This window comes from Phyllobates terribilis, unplaced genomic scaffold, assembly GCF_046119375.1.
Source record: "Phyllobates terribilis strain yellow unplaced genomic scaffold, ASM4611937v1 Scaffold_11__3_contigs__length_659146591, whole genome shotgun sequence".
NCBI classification, from domain to species: domain Eukaryota; kingdom Metazoa; phylum Chordata; class Amphibia; order Anura; family Dendrobatidae; genus Phyllobates; species Phyllobates terribilis.
Window position 1 is genome coordinate 414,720,336 of NW_027362771.1, and position 16,885 is coordinate 414,737,220.

The following is a 16,885-nucleotide window of genomic DNA, read 5'->3' on the forward strand; positions in this document are numbered from 1 at the left end:
TTGGCAGAACACGTACAGCGCCACTCTCAAGATCTGTACCCGGCTCCACAACATTTACCCAATGGGCAGTGAGGGAAAGGTATCGTCCCTGTCCATGCTTACTGGTCCACGCATCAGTGGTCAGGTGGACCTTGCTACTGACGGCGTTTTGTAGCGCATGTTTAATTTTTCCCTCCACATGATGTTGCAGGGCAGGGACGGCTTGCCTGCTGAAATAAAAGCGGCTGGGCACGTTGTATTGTGGGACTGCCAATGCCATAAAGTTACGGAATGTGTCAGTCTCCACCAGCCTGAATGATAGCATTTCAAGGGCCAGTAGTTTAGCAATGCCAGCATTCAGAGCCTGTGCTCGGGGGTGGTTTGCCGAGTATGGGCGCCTTTTCTCCCATGCCTGTGCTAACGATGGCTGTAGACTGGCCTGGGAGTGTGAGGATGACTGGGAAAGTGGTGCTGTGGGTGGAATTACACTGTGTCTCTGTACAACAGTGCCAGAGATTCTTCCATGGCGATCCTGTGAGGAAGCCGAACCAGCTGTGTGTGAGCTGGAGGAAGAGGCTACAACACGAGCTGAAGAGGTGGTAGGTGGCGCTGTAGGTTGGCCTAGGTCTTCAGTGTGTTTGTGTAACTCCACCACGTGCTTGGTCCGCACATGTTTCCACATATTTGTGGTATTGAGGTTGCTGACACTTTTCCCTCTTTTCACCTTCTGATTACACAGCTTGCATTTGACAAAGCAAATGTCATCTGCAACTGTGTCAAAAAAGGACCAGGCACTGCAAGTCTTGGGAGCGCCCGCTTTGGATTTTGGAAGAGCCATGCTCCTAATGGGTGCCGAAGTGGAGGCTACAGGCAACCAAGTCTGCCCCCTCCCTCTCCCTCCTTTTTGGGCCGTTCGGGGAATCTCTTCCTCAGAGCTGCTCCCACCACCTTCCTGTCCCTCACGCCATGATGGGTCAAGGACCTCATCATCTACACCACCCTCTTCAAACAACTGCTTCTCCTGGGTAGTCTCGACAGCACAGTACGCACCAGAAAGTGGCACCTGAGTCTCATCATCAGATGCGTACTGAGGTGTGCTGCTGACCATAGGCACTGGCCCACCCGCCTCTTCAGATTCAGAGAGACAAAACGGTTGCGCATCACTGCATACTACCTCTTCTTCAAATTCTCGAATTCTGCTTGGCTGGCCCCCTCTTTCCAAGCCAAGAGATTCAGAGAACAGAAGTAGAGATGGCTCCTGTCCAGGGCTCTCTGACTGCCTGGGCAATTTGGCAGGTGGTGAAGAGACAGATGGGTGCTCTTCAGTGCTCAGGACCTGAGAGGATCTGGAACTAATTGAAGTCGATGCGTTAGCTGCCATCCATCCGACAACGGCTTCAATTTGGTCCTCGCGCAGCAGTGGGGTACGGCTAGCTCCTACAAAGCTGCGCATAAAGGACTGTTCCCTGGTAAAACTGGGGGATGCTGAGTCACTGGTGCCCGCAGCAGGCACAGAATCCCCACGTCCTCTCCCTGCAGGCACAGAATCCTCACGTCCTCTCCCTGCAGAAACTCCACGCCCACGCCCACGACCACGACCACATGCCTTACTCCCTGCCTTCTTCATCTTGGTAGACTGATAAAGATAGGCAGAAAAGTACTAAGGGCTTAGTGTGCTTATTCCTGAACAGCTGCTAACAGGTATAAGAAACACTAATTTTATAAAGTGTGGACTAGACTTTAATATGAGCTAATGTGGCCTACACAACTGTAAAGTGGAGTGTTTGGTGAACTTTATTTAGGTTTTTTTTGTCACAAAAAGACACTGGATGTGCCTAAAGATGTAATAACGATAGTATCACAAACTTTTTGTAGCTATTACAATGTAGGAAGGTAACCTACAATGCAATAGATGAGGCTGCAAAAAATAGGCTAATACTAATCTGGCTGGGGCTGCAGGGCCCAATGCTGCAGAAAGGCTCCTCTATCTACTCCTATATAGTGTGTTTGGAATCAATTTAGCTGAATATGGATGGAACCACCACACTAATAGGAGATATCAGGAAAAATTATGAATTGGCAATAAAGGACAATGTATGAGGCAGTGACACACACTGAGTGCACTACAACCAGACGGGGTTGAAGCACACACTACAGGGTGAGCTGCACTCACACACCAGACCTTGCAGACAGCGGTGAACAGTACAGATGCAGAGCACTGTGCACTAGTGCTGCAAGACGGAAAAAAATTTCTCTATCTACTCCTATATAGTGTGTTTGGAACCAATTTAGCTGAATACAGATGGAACCACCACACTAATAGGAGATATCAGGAAAAATTATGAATTGGCAATAAAGGACAATGTATGAGGCAGTGACACACACTGAGTGCACTACAACCAGACGGGGTTGAAGCACACACTACAGGGTGAGCTGCACTCACACACCAGACCTTGCAGACAGCGGTGAACAGTACAGATGCAGAGCACTGTGCACTAGTGCTGCAAGACGGAAAAAAATTTCTCTATCTACTCCTATATAGTGTGTTTGGAACCAATTTAGCTGAATACAGATGGAACCACCACACTAATAGGAGATATCAGGAAAAATTATGAATTGGCAAAAAAGGACAATGTATGAGGCAGTGACACACACTGAGTGCACTACAACCAGACTTGGCTGAAGCACACACTACAGGGTGAGCTGCACTCACACACACAGACCTTGCAGATAGCGGTGAACAGCACAGGGAACTGTGCACTAGCACTGCAAGGCACAGTGATTTAGAAAGTAGCTTGGGTAAAGCAGTATAGAGCAAATAGGTAGCTAAAACTGTCCCTCAGAACAACAGCGTCCTATCCCTAACTGAATTCACAGCAGAGTGAGCTCAAAATGGCGGCGGTGGCTTTTATAGTGCATCATGACATCATTTCCGCAGCCAATCACAGCCATGCCATTAGTTAAGATGCCTACATGCCTAACAGGATGTGCCCACACTTCTTAGGATCCTCATTGGCTGAATAAAATGAAAATGTCTCATTGCATTATGGGAACTTCCGATTCCGGTATACGATATTGCAATAGTATCGGAATTAAGTATCGGAATTCCGATACCGCGAATATCGGCCGATACCCGATATTTCAGTATCGGAATGCTCAACACTACTTATGACGCTTTGTTTCAGGAAGGGGGAAGAGGCTGCGACAGTGACCGCAACCTCTACCCCCCTGATAACGCTTTGTTTCAGTATCCCAGCATGCACTGGGAAATCTCAAACAACATGTCATCAAAAAAGGAATATGAAAAACAAAAATAGTTTGGGAAGGATAAGGAATTTTTAATTAAAGTATATTAGAAAATAGTTATATATAAAGATTTGGGGTGAGAATAAATTAGCATTTTGGACCACCCCTTTAAACCTAATTGTACTTTTTTTTTTTTCAGTCCCAGAAATCTTGGATCGAAAACACTTTCACCAAGAGGGAATGTATCTATATAATTCCAAGCTCGAAGGATCCACACAGGTAAGAATTCACTTTTTTTGATGTTCAGACATACACACTAAAAGGGTTGTGTAGTGCTAAGCTACAAGTCTGCAATCACTCTGTGACTGCAGACTTGTGAATCCTCACATAAGCACCCTGTGTGCTGTGAGGCTTCTCCAGCAGCGGGCATGACTGCAAGTATGTGATTTGCATAGTCCGGGCCACATTCCGACTAGCCTGTTTCCGGCCTCAATACACTTGCATTGAGCATGGCAGCCCCTATCTACTTGGCACATAACTGCATGTATGCAAATCATATACTTACAGTCAAGCTTCCAGTGCCGGCGCCGGAGAATCCTCACAGCGCGCAGTGTGATTTGAGATCTCCCAAGTCTGCAGTTATATAGTGACTGCAGACTTATAGTTTAAGACTGGACAACCCCTTTAAAGGGAATCTGTTAGCATTTTTTTACTATGTAATCTGAGAGCAGCATGTTGTTGCGGTAGTGTGTGATTTCATTGATTTGTCACTTACTACACTGTGTGGTTTGTTTCAATAAATTCAGTGTTTTATCAGCAGGAGATAATCACTACAGGACTAGGGGTCTCGTGCCTCCTAGTCAACCTCTGTGTGTAACCTCCCTCCCACCACTAATTAGCAGCTTTCTCTCTATGTACAATATGCACAGAGCTGCCAATCAGTGGTGTGGGCGGGGTTATACAGGGCTCAGCATTCTCAGCACTGCTAGACCTGCAGCAGAGAAAACTGGGATTTTATCAAAATGACAGCAAACAGACCAACAAGTGACACATCGCTAGAATCGGGGCCTCGGCCCCCTACATCATGCTGCTCTCAGATTACATAGCAAAAACCTGGAGATAAATTCCCCTTAATTTAATGCCTTCAAATTGAATAATACAAGAACTCAAAAAAACAAAAGAACCCAATAAACAGAAATATGTACAAATAGAAAAGGTAGGCTTTGTGATCTGGTGTCTATAAGTTAGATCAGGCAGCCATGTAGTTTAGGATATGAAACATTCAGATTCCATATAATGCATGACTGGCTTGGGTGGGCTTACACCCTAAATAATGCACCGTTCAGTGTAGCGTGTTTATTAGCACATGTGAGCACTATAGTAGGAGCTCTCCCATTATGAGGAGTACTTTTCTGCTTTAGGACAGGGCAGACTTGTCCTGATGTCCATGTGGCTGCACGGTTTTAATGGAATAAGTGCAGACATGGTGGAAGCTTTTACATGTGTAAGGTGAATTCAGATTGATTTGTTCACCTGTCACGTGACACATTAATAGAGCTGTAAAGTTGCTTTTTGGCAGTGGCACAAAATATGAAAATATCCTGTTTACATTATCTGCAATATTAAAGCTGTGTTTATTTTATTTTTTATATTGTCGTCAGAGACTTCCCCTTGCAAAATGTGTCCATCAGAGCTATCAGCTGTTTTTTTTGCAAATGATAGATGATGCTAATATATAGAGTTAACCACTTGTTTTTTTCCACCGCAGGAGAAAAGTAGTGCTACATGGCAGCCATTCAGATGTAATACAAAACATGGCTTGAGTCTGCCAAGTTGAAGGCTGCACGGCCGCTCTCGTTCTGATCCGTATAGGCGGTCTTGAATAGTAAACCCCATTTCATACTTTCATAGTTTATAAGGCCGAAAAAAGACAATCGTCCATCCAGTTCAGCCTATTTCTTGTGCACTGCAGCTATTCCGCAGCGTTGATCCAGGGGAAGGCAACAAAAAAACATGCGTATAGGCCAATTTACATCACTGAGGAAAAATTCACTTCCCGACACCAATCTGGCAGTCAGATTAAATCCCTGGATTAATTAACTAAGCATAAGATGTAATTTTATTGTTCTCAAGAAAGGCGTCCAGGCCTCTCTTGAACTCATTAAGTGAGTTGGACATCACCACTTCCTCTCCCAGAGAGTTCCAGAGTCTCACGGCTCTGACCGTAAAGAATCCCCTTCTATGCTGGTGCAGGAACCTCCTTTCCTCCAGACGCATAGTGTGCCCCCTCGTCTTTGTCACCATCCTTGGTATAAACAGGTCATGGGAGAGATCTCTGTACTGCCCCCTGATGTATTTATACATGTTTATGAGGTCTCCCCTAAGCCTTCTCTTTTCCAATGTAAATAGGCCTAATTTTGACAACCTCTCTGGGTATTCTAGTCCCTCCATTCCCTTTATTACCTTAGTCGCCCTCCTTTGTACCCTCTCTAGCTCCAATATGTCTTTCCTGAGCACCGGAGCCCAGAACTGTGCACAATATTCTAAGTGCGGCCTTACCAGCGCTTTATACAGAGGAAGAACAATGTTCTCATCACATGCTCCTATTCCTCTTCTGATGCATGCCATGACTCTATTTGCCTTCGCAGCTGCTGCCTGACACTGGGCACTCCAATTTAATTTGCTATTAACCAAGACGCCCAGGTCCTTCTCCATCTCAGATTTCCCCAACGGTTTCCCATTTAATATGTATGGGTGACTGCTGTTTTTCTTTCCCATGTGCATGACCTTACATTTATCGGCATTGAACCCCATTTGCCATTTTTTGGCCCAACTCCCCAATTTATCTAAATCCTCCTGTAGCTGTGCCCTATCCTCATCTGTATTAACTACTTTACAAAGTTTAGTATCATCTGCAAATATTGCTATTTTACTATGCAACCCTTCCACTAGATCATTAATAAATATATTAAATAATATAGGGCCCAAGACAGACCCTTGAGGCACCCTGCTAGTAACCCTGACACACCCTGAGCTTACTCCATTGATAACCACCCTCTGCTTTCTATCACTCAGCCAGCTATTTACCCACTTGCACACATTATCCCCCAGACCAAGCATTCTCATTTTATATACCAACCTTTTGTGTGGCACGGTATCAAACGCTTTGGAGAAGTCAAGGTATACAACATCCACTGACTCTCCCCGGTCCAGCTGTGAGCTCACCTCCTCATAGAAGGCGATCAGGTTTGTTTGGGAGGAGCGATCCCTCATGAATCCATGTTGATATGGAGTTAGACAGTTATTATCATTAAGATATTCTACAATAGCATCTCTAAGAAATCCTTCAAACAATTTACCCACAACAGACGTTAAGCTGACTGGTCTATAGTTCCCAGGGTCACTTTTAGACCCCTGTTTGAATATTGGTACCACATTTGCTTGGCGCCAGTCTAGTGGGACAGACCCTGTCCATAAAGAGTGCTTGAATATAAGATACAGCGGTCTGTCTATCACATTACTTAATTCTTTTAGTACCCGGGGGTGTATGCCATCTGGGCCTGGTGACTTGTCTATTTTGATATTATTTAGGCGTTTCTGAACTTCCTCCTGGGTTAGGTGGGTGATATTTAGCGGAGGGTTTACTTTATCACTCTGCATTTCCTCCGATAAATTGTTTTCTTTTGTGAAAACAGTGGAGAAGAAGCTATTGAGTAGGTTTGCTTTACCCTCATCGCCCTCTATGATTTTACCCAGGTTATTTTTCAATGGGCCAACTCCATCAGTTTTAATCCTTTTACTGTTTATATAGTTAAAGAACAGTTTGGGATTCGTTTTACTTTCTTTGGCAATTAGTCTCTCTGTCTCCTCTTTTGCTATTCTTATTTGTTTCTTACAGATTTTGTTTTTTTCCCTATAAGATATTAGCGCTTCCTCGCTGCCTTCTTGTTTAAGTTTACCGAAAGCCCTTTTTTTGTTTTCCATTGCCCTCTTGACTTCCTTATTTAGCCACATTGGCTTCCTCCTATTCCTAGCCCTTTTATTCCCATAAGGTATGTACCTTCTACAGTGACTATGTAGGACTGTTTTGAAAATTTCCCATTTTCTTTCCGTGCTCCTATTACTAAAGATACTATCCCAGTCTATAAGGTGAAGGGCATCTCTTAGCTGATCAAACTTTGCCCTCCTGAAGTTCAGTGTTTTTGTGACTCCCTTGCTGGGCACCCTACTGAAGCACATGTGGAATTGTATAATGGTGTGGTCACTATTTCCCAGGTGCCCCCCGACCTGCACCTCAGTTATTCTGTCTGGCCTGTTAGTTAATATTAAGTCTAAAAGGGCCGTCCCTCTAGTTGGTTCCTGCACAAGTTGTGACAAATAATTGTCTTTGATAATTGACAGAAACCTGTTTCCTTTCTGAGATCTACAGCTTTCGGTTTCCCAGTCTATATCGGGGTAGTTGAAGTCCCCCATAATAATCACCTCGTTATTTTTTGCTACTTCGTCTATTTGTCTCATTAATAGACTTTCCGTGGCTTCTGCTATATTTGGTGGTTTATAACAGACTCCTATGATAATTTTATTATTGTTTTTTGCCCCATGTATCTCCACCCATAAGGACTCGACCTCCTCATTTCCCTCCCATACATCCTCCCGTATTGTAGGCTTTAGACACGTCTTTACATATAGACAGACTCCACCCCCTTTCCGATTTCTTCGATCCCTTCTAAACAGACTGTAACCCTGTAAGTTAACTGCCCAGTCATAGCTTTCATCTAACCATGTCTCGGTTATTCCCACTATGTCATAGTTGCCTGTAGATATTTCTGCTTCCAGTTCATCCATCTTGTTTGTCAGGCTCCTGGCATTTGCTAGCACGCAGTTTACACGATTTTGTTTTGTTCCAATCTTCTCCCTGTGGATTGTATTAGAAATTTTCTTACCTCCCTTCCAAGTATCTTGTCTTGGACCTTCTTTGTCGCACTTCATATCTTTCATTAGTATGTTCTCTGGTTGCATGTTCGTGTTCTGCGTTTTTCTGCCCATCCCCTCTTCTTCTAGTTTAACGCCCTCCTGATGAGTGTTGCGAGTCTCCTGGCGAATGTGTGTTTCCCGGGTTTGTTGAGGTGTAGTCTGTCTCTGGCAAGGAGTCCGTCATAGAGGTAATTCACACCGTGGTCCAGGAATCCAAATCCTTGTTGTCTGCACCATCGTCTCAGCCAGTTGTTCACATCAAGGATCCTGTTCCATCTCCTGACGCCATGCCCATCTACTGGAAGGATAGAAGAAAAAACTACCTGTGCATCCAGTTCTTTTACTTTCTTCCCCAATGCTTCAAAGTCCTTGCAGATTGTCGGTAGGTGCTTCTTTGTCGTGTCATTGGTGCCAACATGTATCAAAAGAAATGGGTGGACATCCTTGGAACTGATGAGCTTCGGTATCCTATCGGTAACATCCTTGATCTTCGCCCCTGGGAGGCAGCATACTTCTCTTGCGGTTATGTCCGGTCTGCAGATAGCTGCTTCTGTTCCTCTCAGTAGTGAGTCTCCCACCACCACCACTCTTCTTCCCTTCTTGGCTGTCCTTTTTCTTGTCGCTTCTGGGTGTTTCTGGGTGCTCTTTTCTTTTTTGCTTGCTGGTAGTTCCTCATCCTTAGGTGTGCCATCTTCGTCCTCCACAAGTCCTTGGAATCTGTTTCTCAGTTGTGTGGTTGGTGGTGACTCCATGGTCTTCTTGCTTCTTTTGGTCACTTGCCTCCACTTGTCTGCCTCTGGAGGTTCTCTGACGCTTCCTTCATTTTCCGTGACCAGTAGTGACGCTTCTGTTCTGTCCAGGAAGTCTTCATTTTCCTTGATTAGTTTTAATGTCGCAATTCTTTCTTCCAGTCCCCGCACCTTTTCTTCTAAAAGAGCCAGTAGTCTACACTTCTGGCAGGTGAAGTTGGTTTCAGCTTCTGGTCGATCTGTGAACATGTAGCACATGTTGCAGCTCACCATGTAGGTTGTCACATCTGCCATGCTGCTCCTTGTCCCTGCTGACTTGATGTCTGTCTTCTTTCTCGTGATACCCTAGGATAAACGAATTAAACAAAATCGCGCGCCGTACGGCGCGCGGTTTGGCGATGCTTTCCAAGCAGCTGGTCCCGGCTGTACCCAACGATCTTCTAGCTGAAGGAGACTCTTCGCTTTTCCCAGAAGGCACCTGGAATATGCAAATTGTCCTCTTCAAGCCTCAATCCCTGGTTTGGCGATGCTTTCCAAGCAGCTGGTCCTGGCTGTACCCAACGAACCATTCTATTATGTCTACTTTCCTTAAAAGGACTATGGGGCTTTAGGACTGTGGTTGTGTGCCCTCTGCTTTCTCCTGCAGTCCTATAGACAGTGAATGAGTCGGCGGTCAAGCATTGGATATCACTGTCTTTCTCGTTATCTCTGGGGGTCCCAGTAGTCAGACCTCATGTTATCATTAAGTTATTCACTGTTTAACAGACAACAGAGGACTTATCATCTTAGGAATAACTTTTTAAGCATTGTCACTTAAATGGAATCTGTCAACAGTTTTTTTTAATGTAATCTGACAGCAGCATAAGGCAGAGACCCTAATTTCAGTGATGTCAATTACTGGTCTGCATTCTGTCATTTTGATACAATCACTGTTTTCTCTGCAGATCAAGCTGTGCTCAGAATTCTGAGCCCTGTATAACACCACCCACACCATTAGTTGGCAGCTTTCTGTGTGTTACATACATTAGCAAATTCATGTCAATCAGTGGTGGGCACCGGGTTATGCAGAGCAGTTGGCTAGGAATCACCAGACACCTAGCTCTGTAGTGACAATCTCCTGCTGATAAAATGCAAATAAATTTTATTGAAACATACAGCCTAGAAAGTGACACATCAGTGGAGTCAGGGTCTCTGCCCCCTACATCATGGTGCGCTCAGATTTGTAGCAAAACCTGCTGACAGATTCTCTTTAAAATGTGATGCTTTTATTTCTTCGTTTATAGGTCCTCAGAATTAGTGCATCAGTTTTATATATTTTTTTTCTGTCTTTACAGATGCCTTCCAGGATGCCAGATTTGCCAGCAGCTTGTGAGGTTTGTACTATTGTCTCAAAAGATCTACTTGCACCATCTGTTCTATGTATTTTTTTTTTTTTATTTTTTTTTAGTTTATGGTCTTCTAACAGACACTTGTTACCGCCAGTGTTTTGGCAAATTATCACTTGTACTTTGGTATCTCTTGTGTGGTTTAATGTTTATATGCTAAGGTGCATTTACACTGCACAATTATAATCATAACTGACGATCACCTGACAATTGAGCATAATGTTTGTTCATCAGGTAAAAAATGATTGATTGGCTTAAAGGGGTATTCCCATCTCCAAGATCCTATTACAATATGTAGTAAGTGTAATAATAATAATATTAGCAAACACCTCAAATTAGAAATGTAGTATAGTTTTTCTGATTTGCTATGTATTTTTCCTCATGTGTGGGCATTGCAGGACCTTAGGTATCCATGGTTACGACCACTGATATAGTGACTGTTAGTTAGGCTATGTGCCCACGATGCAGAAATGCTCTGGATTTTTTCCTGAGCGTTTCTGCATCTCCCTGGCAGAAAAAAACGCATGTGGATTGTACATGTGGATTGTACGTGCGTTTTCCTGCCAGGGACTTGCGGACGTGAAGCGTTCTTCACATGCATTTCCGCATGCGGGTTGTCAAGCGCTTTCCAAGCAATTTTAGCATCACTTGGAAAGTGCTTGACAACTTGGTCACACTATATAAATCCATGCAACCGGCATGGATTTATATAGTGTGACCCGAGAGAATGGTAAAAAATAAATATGCTTACCTTCTGATGGCCCCCGGTGTCCTTGTCTTGTCTTGCCGGCAGCTCGCGGTAGACTGAAGGACATGACTAAATGACGTCACCGCAGGTCCTTGAGTCCACCGCAAGCTGCCGGCAAACAGAGACAAGGACACCGGGGGCCATCAGAAGGTAAGTATAATGTATATTTTTTATTTTCTTTTTTTTTACAGGTTCTATGGTACCCGGGTCCGGAGGAGAGTCTCCTCTTCTCCAAACCCGGGTACCATCCGCACATTCAAACGCATGGATTCCGCATGTACAGATACAGTGATGCGGATATTATGCGTTGGAATGCAAGTCAATGGTGGCGAAAACGCAGCGCTTCTGCAAAATAATTGGTAGTGCTGCGTTTTTTCCCGCAATGATAATCTGCAGTGGAAATTTCCGCAGCGTGTGCACAGCACATGCGGATTATCATTGGGGGACATGGCAGGCCATCTACCATGCGTTTTTTAAGCGTTTCTGCAGCGAAATTGGCGCTGCAGAAACGCTTAAACGTATAATGGGCACACAGCCTTAGCTAATTGCTAGTGGTCGTAACCATTGATACCGGTCAGTGTGCAGTGGTCGTAACCATGGATACCTAAGGTCTTCCAATGCCTGCACATGAGGAAAGAGACATAGCAAATAAGAAAAACTATACTACATTTCTAATTGGAGGTATGATTTTATTACACCACCCGCATATTGGGATAGGATCTTGGAGATGGGAATACCCCTTTAACTGCTTCATGATCCTCCATGATCCTGGTGGTCCTGGTTCTAATCTGCAGTGACATTCTAAAATGTCACTGAATAGTAGTGCCACTACATGCAATTGTGTAGTCTCCATAGAAAAGAAAGAGCCGATTTATTACTGTCAGAGCCTTGATCACTGTATACCCAGCGCTAAAGAAGTGCTGTGTATGCAGTAACGAAAAGCGCTGATGATGCTTCCTCCTCCATTCACAGCGGTCATGTGATCGCCAAGTATAGGAAGAGAGCAGGAGCTGCTGGGTCACAGGAAACCCAGACAGGTCTGCTATGTAACCAGGAGGCCACATTTCCCTTGTAACTTGAGCTAACATACCTACCCCAGTTACAGGGTAAATGAGATGAAGATAAAAATATTTCAAACCCCCACCCAGTTCATTTATGACCTTATGGGGGGTGCACAGTGTGTAAAATGAATAATAAAAAAAAAAAAACAGGTAAAAAGTTTTACAGCTGTTTAAACAGCATGTACTGAAAACACAATAATGTGCCTGGTCAGGAATGGGGGTAAATTTTCCGGTCTTGATCTGGTTAAACAAATAAATAATCTTGTGTAAACAGGATCTGTGCTGCCGAGAACAGTGGCAGGCTATGTGCACAGAACGATCAATTACTGATTGTTCTGTGTGCACATGACCAGCTTCTCTAAACAGGCTGCTAAACCCCGATCAGAATGTAGCCAGTCAGCAGCCATTTAACACCGCAAATCTTGTAAGGGAAACATTAGTATTTTTTACATGGACTGATATTCTACCTTATACAACAAATGGGATAATAATTTTATTGTGTACAGTTGGTTAAGCTGAAGGACTTTTTAATCACATGAGATATTGCAATATGTTGAAAATTCTCCTTAGAATTGTGCATTTTCATTACCTGCTACTTGCTGCAGCTACTGCCAGAAAAATGTTAGTCTATGATTGGGAGATCTTTTAGGCCCCATACACATTAGATTTCATCTGAACCCACTGATTTTGGCCTGATTGGCTAACCACCTAATGTGCAATGGGTGCTTCCCTACTTTTCCTTAAAGAGGAGGTTTAAGCATGTTGAAATTCAGAGTATGGAGAGAGTATGGCACAACTCTAAACCTACCAAGACTTGGCCATCCACCTAAACTGATATCCAAGCATGGAGCGAACTGTTGGCAGCCAAGAGGGCCATGGTCACTCTGTAGGAGCTGCAGAGATCCACAGCTCCTGTGGACAGATTCACCCACCTGACAACTATTGCTAGCATACTCCACTAATCCAGTGTTTATGGAAGAGTGGCAAGAAGAATGCCATTTTTAAGAAGTCTGTTTTGCAGCTTGCAGAAAGCCATGTAGGGGACACAGCGAGCATGTAGAAGAAGATGCTCTGGTCGGATGAGACCAAAGTAGAACTTTTTGGGTTGAATGCAAAACGCGATGTGTGGTGGAAAACTAACACTGCTCATCACCCTGAAAACACCATCCCCATGCTGCAAAAGACTGGAGCATGGATTTACCTTCCAGCAGGACAACGACCCTAAACATCCTGCCGAAGCTACAACGGAAAGGTTTAGATCAAAGCGTAGTCATATGTGTGTGAATGATCCAGATCTAAATCCCATTGAAACTCTGTGGCAAGGCTTGAAAGTTGCTGTTCAGACGCTCTCCATCCAATCTCACTGACCTACAGCTAGTTTGCAAAGAAGAAAGAGAAAAAGTCAGCCTATAGATGTGCAAAGCTGGTAGACACCCTAAGAGATTTTCACAGTAATTACAGCAAAAGGTGGTCTTACAAAGTATTGACTCAGGGGGGCTGAATACAAATGCACGTCACAAATTTTAGATTTATGTTTTTAAAATGTTTAGAAAACTATGTATCATTTCCTTTTTCAAGGCACTTTATATAAATAACTTTTTTCTGCTCTTGGATAAGCTAACAATGCAGGTAAAACTTTCTTTCCCTCTGGTAGATGCTGCTGTGGCCGCCTGGTCAGACAGCATGCCTGCTTCACTGCCAGTGTCGCTATGAAGTACTCCGATTTGAAACTAGGTGAAAATTTCACAGAAGAGCTAGAAGAATGGTCTGTGGAAAAACACACAGAAGAAAGCCCAACAGATGCTTACGGTGTTATCAATTTTCAAGGTGGATCACATTCCTACAGAGCAAAGGTACCAAAAACAGAAAGGCAATATTTTTCACAACTTTGTTTTTTTTATGAGTATTCTTTACATCTGCTTAAAGGGAACTTGTCATCTGATACTTGCTGCCCAATCCGGCGGCTTTTAAAGAGTCAGACATGCCTGTCTTGAGTTTATACAGCCAGAGACTGATTCACGCTGCCCGTGGATTGGGCTGCAAGTATCAGCTGACCGTTTCACTCTAATTCTTTATAAATTTAAAATCCAATATATCCAAAAAATTATTAAATTATACTGTGTGCTATACGTGAAAATACATTACTGAAATGATTCACCATCTGTAATGTTTCAGTATGTCAGGTTGTCCTATGACACAAAGCCAGAAACCATTCTGCAGCTGATGCTAAAAGAATGGCACATGGAATTGCCAAAACTTGTCATCTCTGTGCATGGAGGAATGCAAAAGTTTGAGCTCCATCCGCGCATCAAGCAATTAATTGGTAAAGGCCTTATTAAAGCTGCCGTGACCACCGGAGCCTGGATTGTCACCGGAGGGGTAAATGCTGGTAAGTCCTAAACTACTGATGGAATATCTGTCATCTCTGGGTCTTTGTATGTCAGAAGGTATGCAGCACTACCAAATTAACACTTGCGTAACCAATTTGATTAATAATTCTGAGGCTTAAGATCAATATCGTCTTCATTTTATGTTTTTTGCTTTACTATTTGGACTTAGGTGTAGCAAAGCATGTTGGGGACGCCCTAAAAGAGCACGCGTCACGATCCTCCCGAAAGATTTGCACTATTGGAATTGCACCATGGGGAGTCATTGAAAATCGCAACGATCTGGTTGGAAGAGATGTAAGTGGATTTTTTTTTCTTGTTAAATGTGTGGGCAGTTTTTAATAAAATACATCCTAATTCTTTGATTCTATCTAGGTCATTGCTCCATATCAAACGTTACTAAACCCTCTGAGCAAACTCAATGTCCTTAACAATCTGCATTCCCATTTCATCTTGGTGGACGATGGTACTGTTGGAAAGCAGGGTGCAGAAGTGAACTTACGAAGAGAGTTGGAAAAAACCATAAACTTGCAGCGCATTCATGCACGTACGTATTTGGTGTCTTTGTAGTCATATGCCCTTCAGTGGATATTTAGGGCTATATCATTCATTTCCAGGTAGTTCTTGGAGTCCGTTCTTTTGCATGGTGATGTGACCTTTACATTTTCCTTCATTTCAGGCATTGGCCAAGGAGTTCCTGTAGTGGCCCTCATATTTGAAGGCGGTCCAAATGTGATCATCACAGTGCTGGAATATCTACAGGAAAACCCTCCTGTCCCAGTGGTGGTTTGTGAAGGAACTGGAAGAGCTGCTGATATTTTGGCTTATGTGCACAAGCAAACGGAGGAAGGAGGGTATGGGGTTAATTTATTAGGAACGTTGAAGAGGTGGTCCAGTTTTAGGACTGTCAAATTATTACAGCATGCGGTGCGCGCATCGTCAGAATTCCTTGTTATTGCCAATACGAGCAGGTGGTCACATAGTTTCTTGTGTCTGATTTGCATACTTGCAGTTATGTGCCAACTGGACTCATTGGCTTCTCTCAGTTCACTTCCATTGAGAGAAACCGAATGTGTCCAGTTGGCATGTCGTCTGCATATATGGAAATTGTATATTGAGGTCACTTAACCGCCTTCTCGGACCTCCAGTACCGTGGAATCGTGATGGCGTGCACACCGCACTCTTGTTGTAATTTGGCAGTCTGAAGTCAGTGACTGCAGACTTTTGTCCCGGGCCTAGGCAAACCCTTTAAAAATACACCTGTTCATATAATGTTTATTGAATGGCCTTTGGATCTCTTGAGCCATGGCGATTTGATAGATCTTCCTACAGAGATAAATCCATCTTGTGCAAGCCTAGATAGGTCCACCGCGGTCTTCTGCACCTTTATCTTGATAGTATCAAGCCATCAGGTTGCTGGTCTTCCTCTTCGCCTTGTTCCTTCTAATCTTTAAACAAGATCTTCTTATTTGGTTTTAAGAAAATAACAATAAACAGTGAATACAGTACCTTAGACTGACAGACATTGAAGTCTACATAGGAATTAAACCTGTAGAAAACAAAATACAACATAACATAAAAGGCTGGATTTCATTGTTCTTTCTATTCTTCCCACCATAATGTTCTTCTTCTAGTGATGAGCGAGCATGCTCGTTACTCGAGATTTACGAGCATGCTCGCATGTTATGTTTTAGTCACTCCATGCTCATGATTTGCGACGGTTTAACAGCTTTAATACATGTGAGGAATGCCTAAGAAATAGGCATTCTTCACATGTATTAAGGCGGTCAAACAGTCGCAAATCATGAGCACAGAGTGATTAAAGCAGAACACCCGAGCACGCTGAAGATACTCTGAAAACACCTGAGCATGCTCGTAAATCTCATCACTACTCTCTTCCTATGATGTGTCCAAAGTAGGCAAGTCGTAGCTTGGTGACCCTTACTTCGAGTTACATGTCTGGCTTGATTTGTTCCAAAACTGATATGTTTGTTCTTCTTGCCATCCATGGTATTGGTAACATCCTTCTCCAGCACCACATTTCAAAGTTGTTAATTCTTCTTCTGTCTTGTTTCTTTATCGTCCAAGTTTTGCATCCGTAGGTTATCAATGGATACATTTTTTTTTTCTTATAGAAATCTTCCGGAAGGTGCAGATTCTGAAATCATTTCAACTATTAAAAAGACTTTTAACTTTAGCCATTCTGAGGCCGTCCATCTTTTCCATATTGTTATGGAGTGTATGAAAAGCAAGGAACTTGTAAGTTGCTTCTTTAATTGTAATTATGTTGTGTTGTAATCAAACTGTCAAAAACATATCTGGGGAGATATATTGAGAAAATGATGTAGAAAGGTTG

General features: G+C 43.4%; 1 protein-coding gene across 1 annotated transcript in view; it reads left to right on the forward strand.

Moving 5' to 3' along the window:
* The window catches only part of LOC141166426 (transient receptor potential cation channel subfamily M member 7-like), a 142,737-nt gene that overhangs the window by 49,047 nt on the left and 76,805 nt on the right, over window positions 1–16,885 (forward strand). The window contains exons 2-9 of the mRNA XM_073653097.1: window positions 3,425–3,504; window positions 10,283–10,321; window positions 13,797–13,995; window positions 14,318–14,531; window positions 14,702–14,826; window positions 14,905–15,076; window positions 15,209–15,383; window positions 16,665–16,788. Coding sequence (XP_073509198.1) covers window positions 3,425–3,504; window positions 10,283–10,321; window positions 13,797–13,995; window positions 14,318–14,531; window positions 14,702–14,826; window positions 14,905–15,076; window positions 15,209–15,383; window positions 16,665–16,788 — 1,128 coding nt within the window. The remainder of the gene's footprint in view (window positions 1–3,424; window positions 3,505–10,282; window positions 10,322–13,796; window positions 13,996–14,317; window positions 14,532–14,701; window positions 14,827–14,904; window positions 15,077–15,208; window positions 15,384–16,664; window positions 16,789–16,885) is intronic.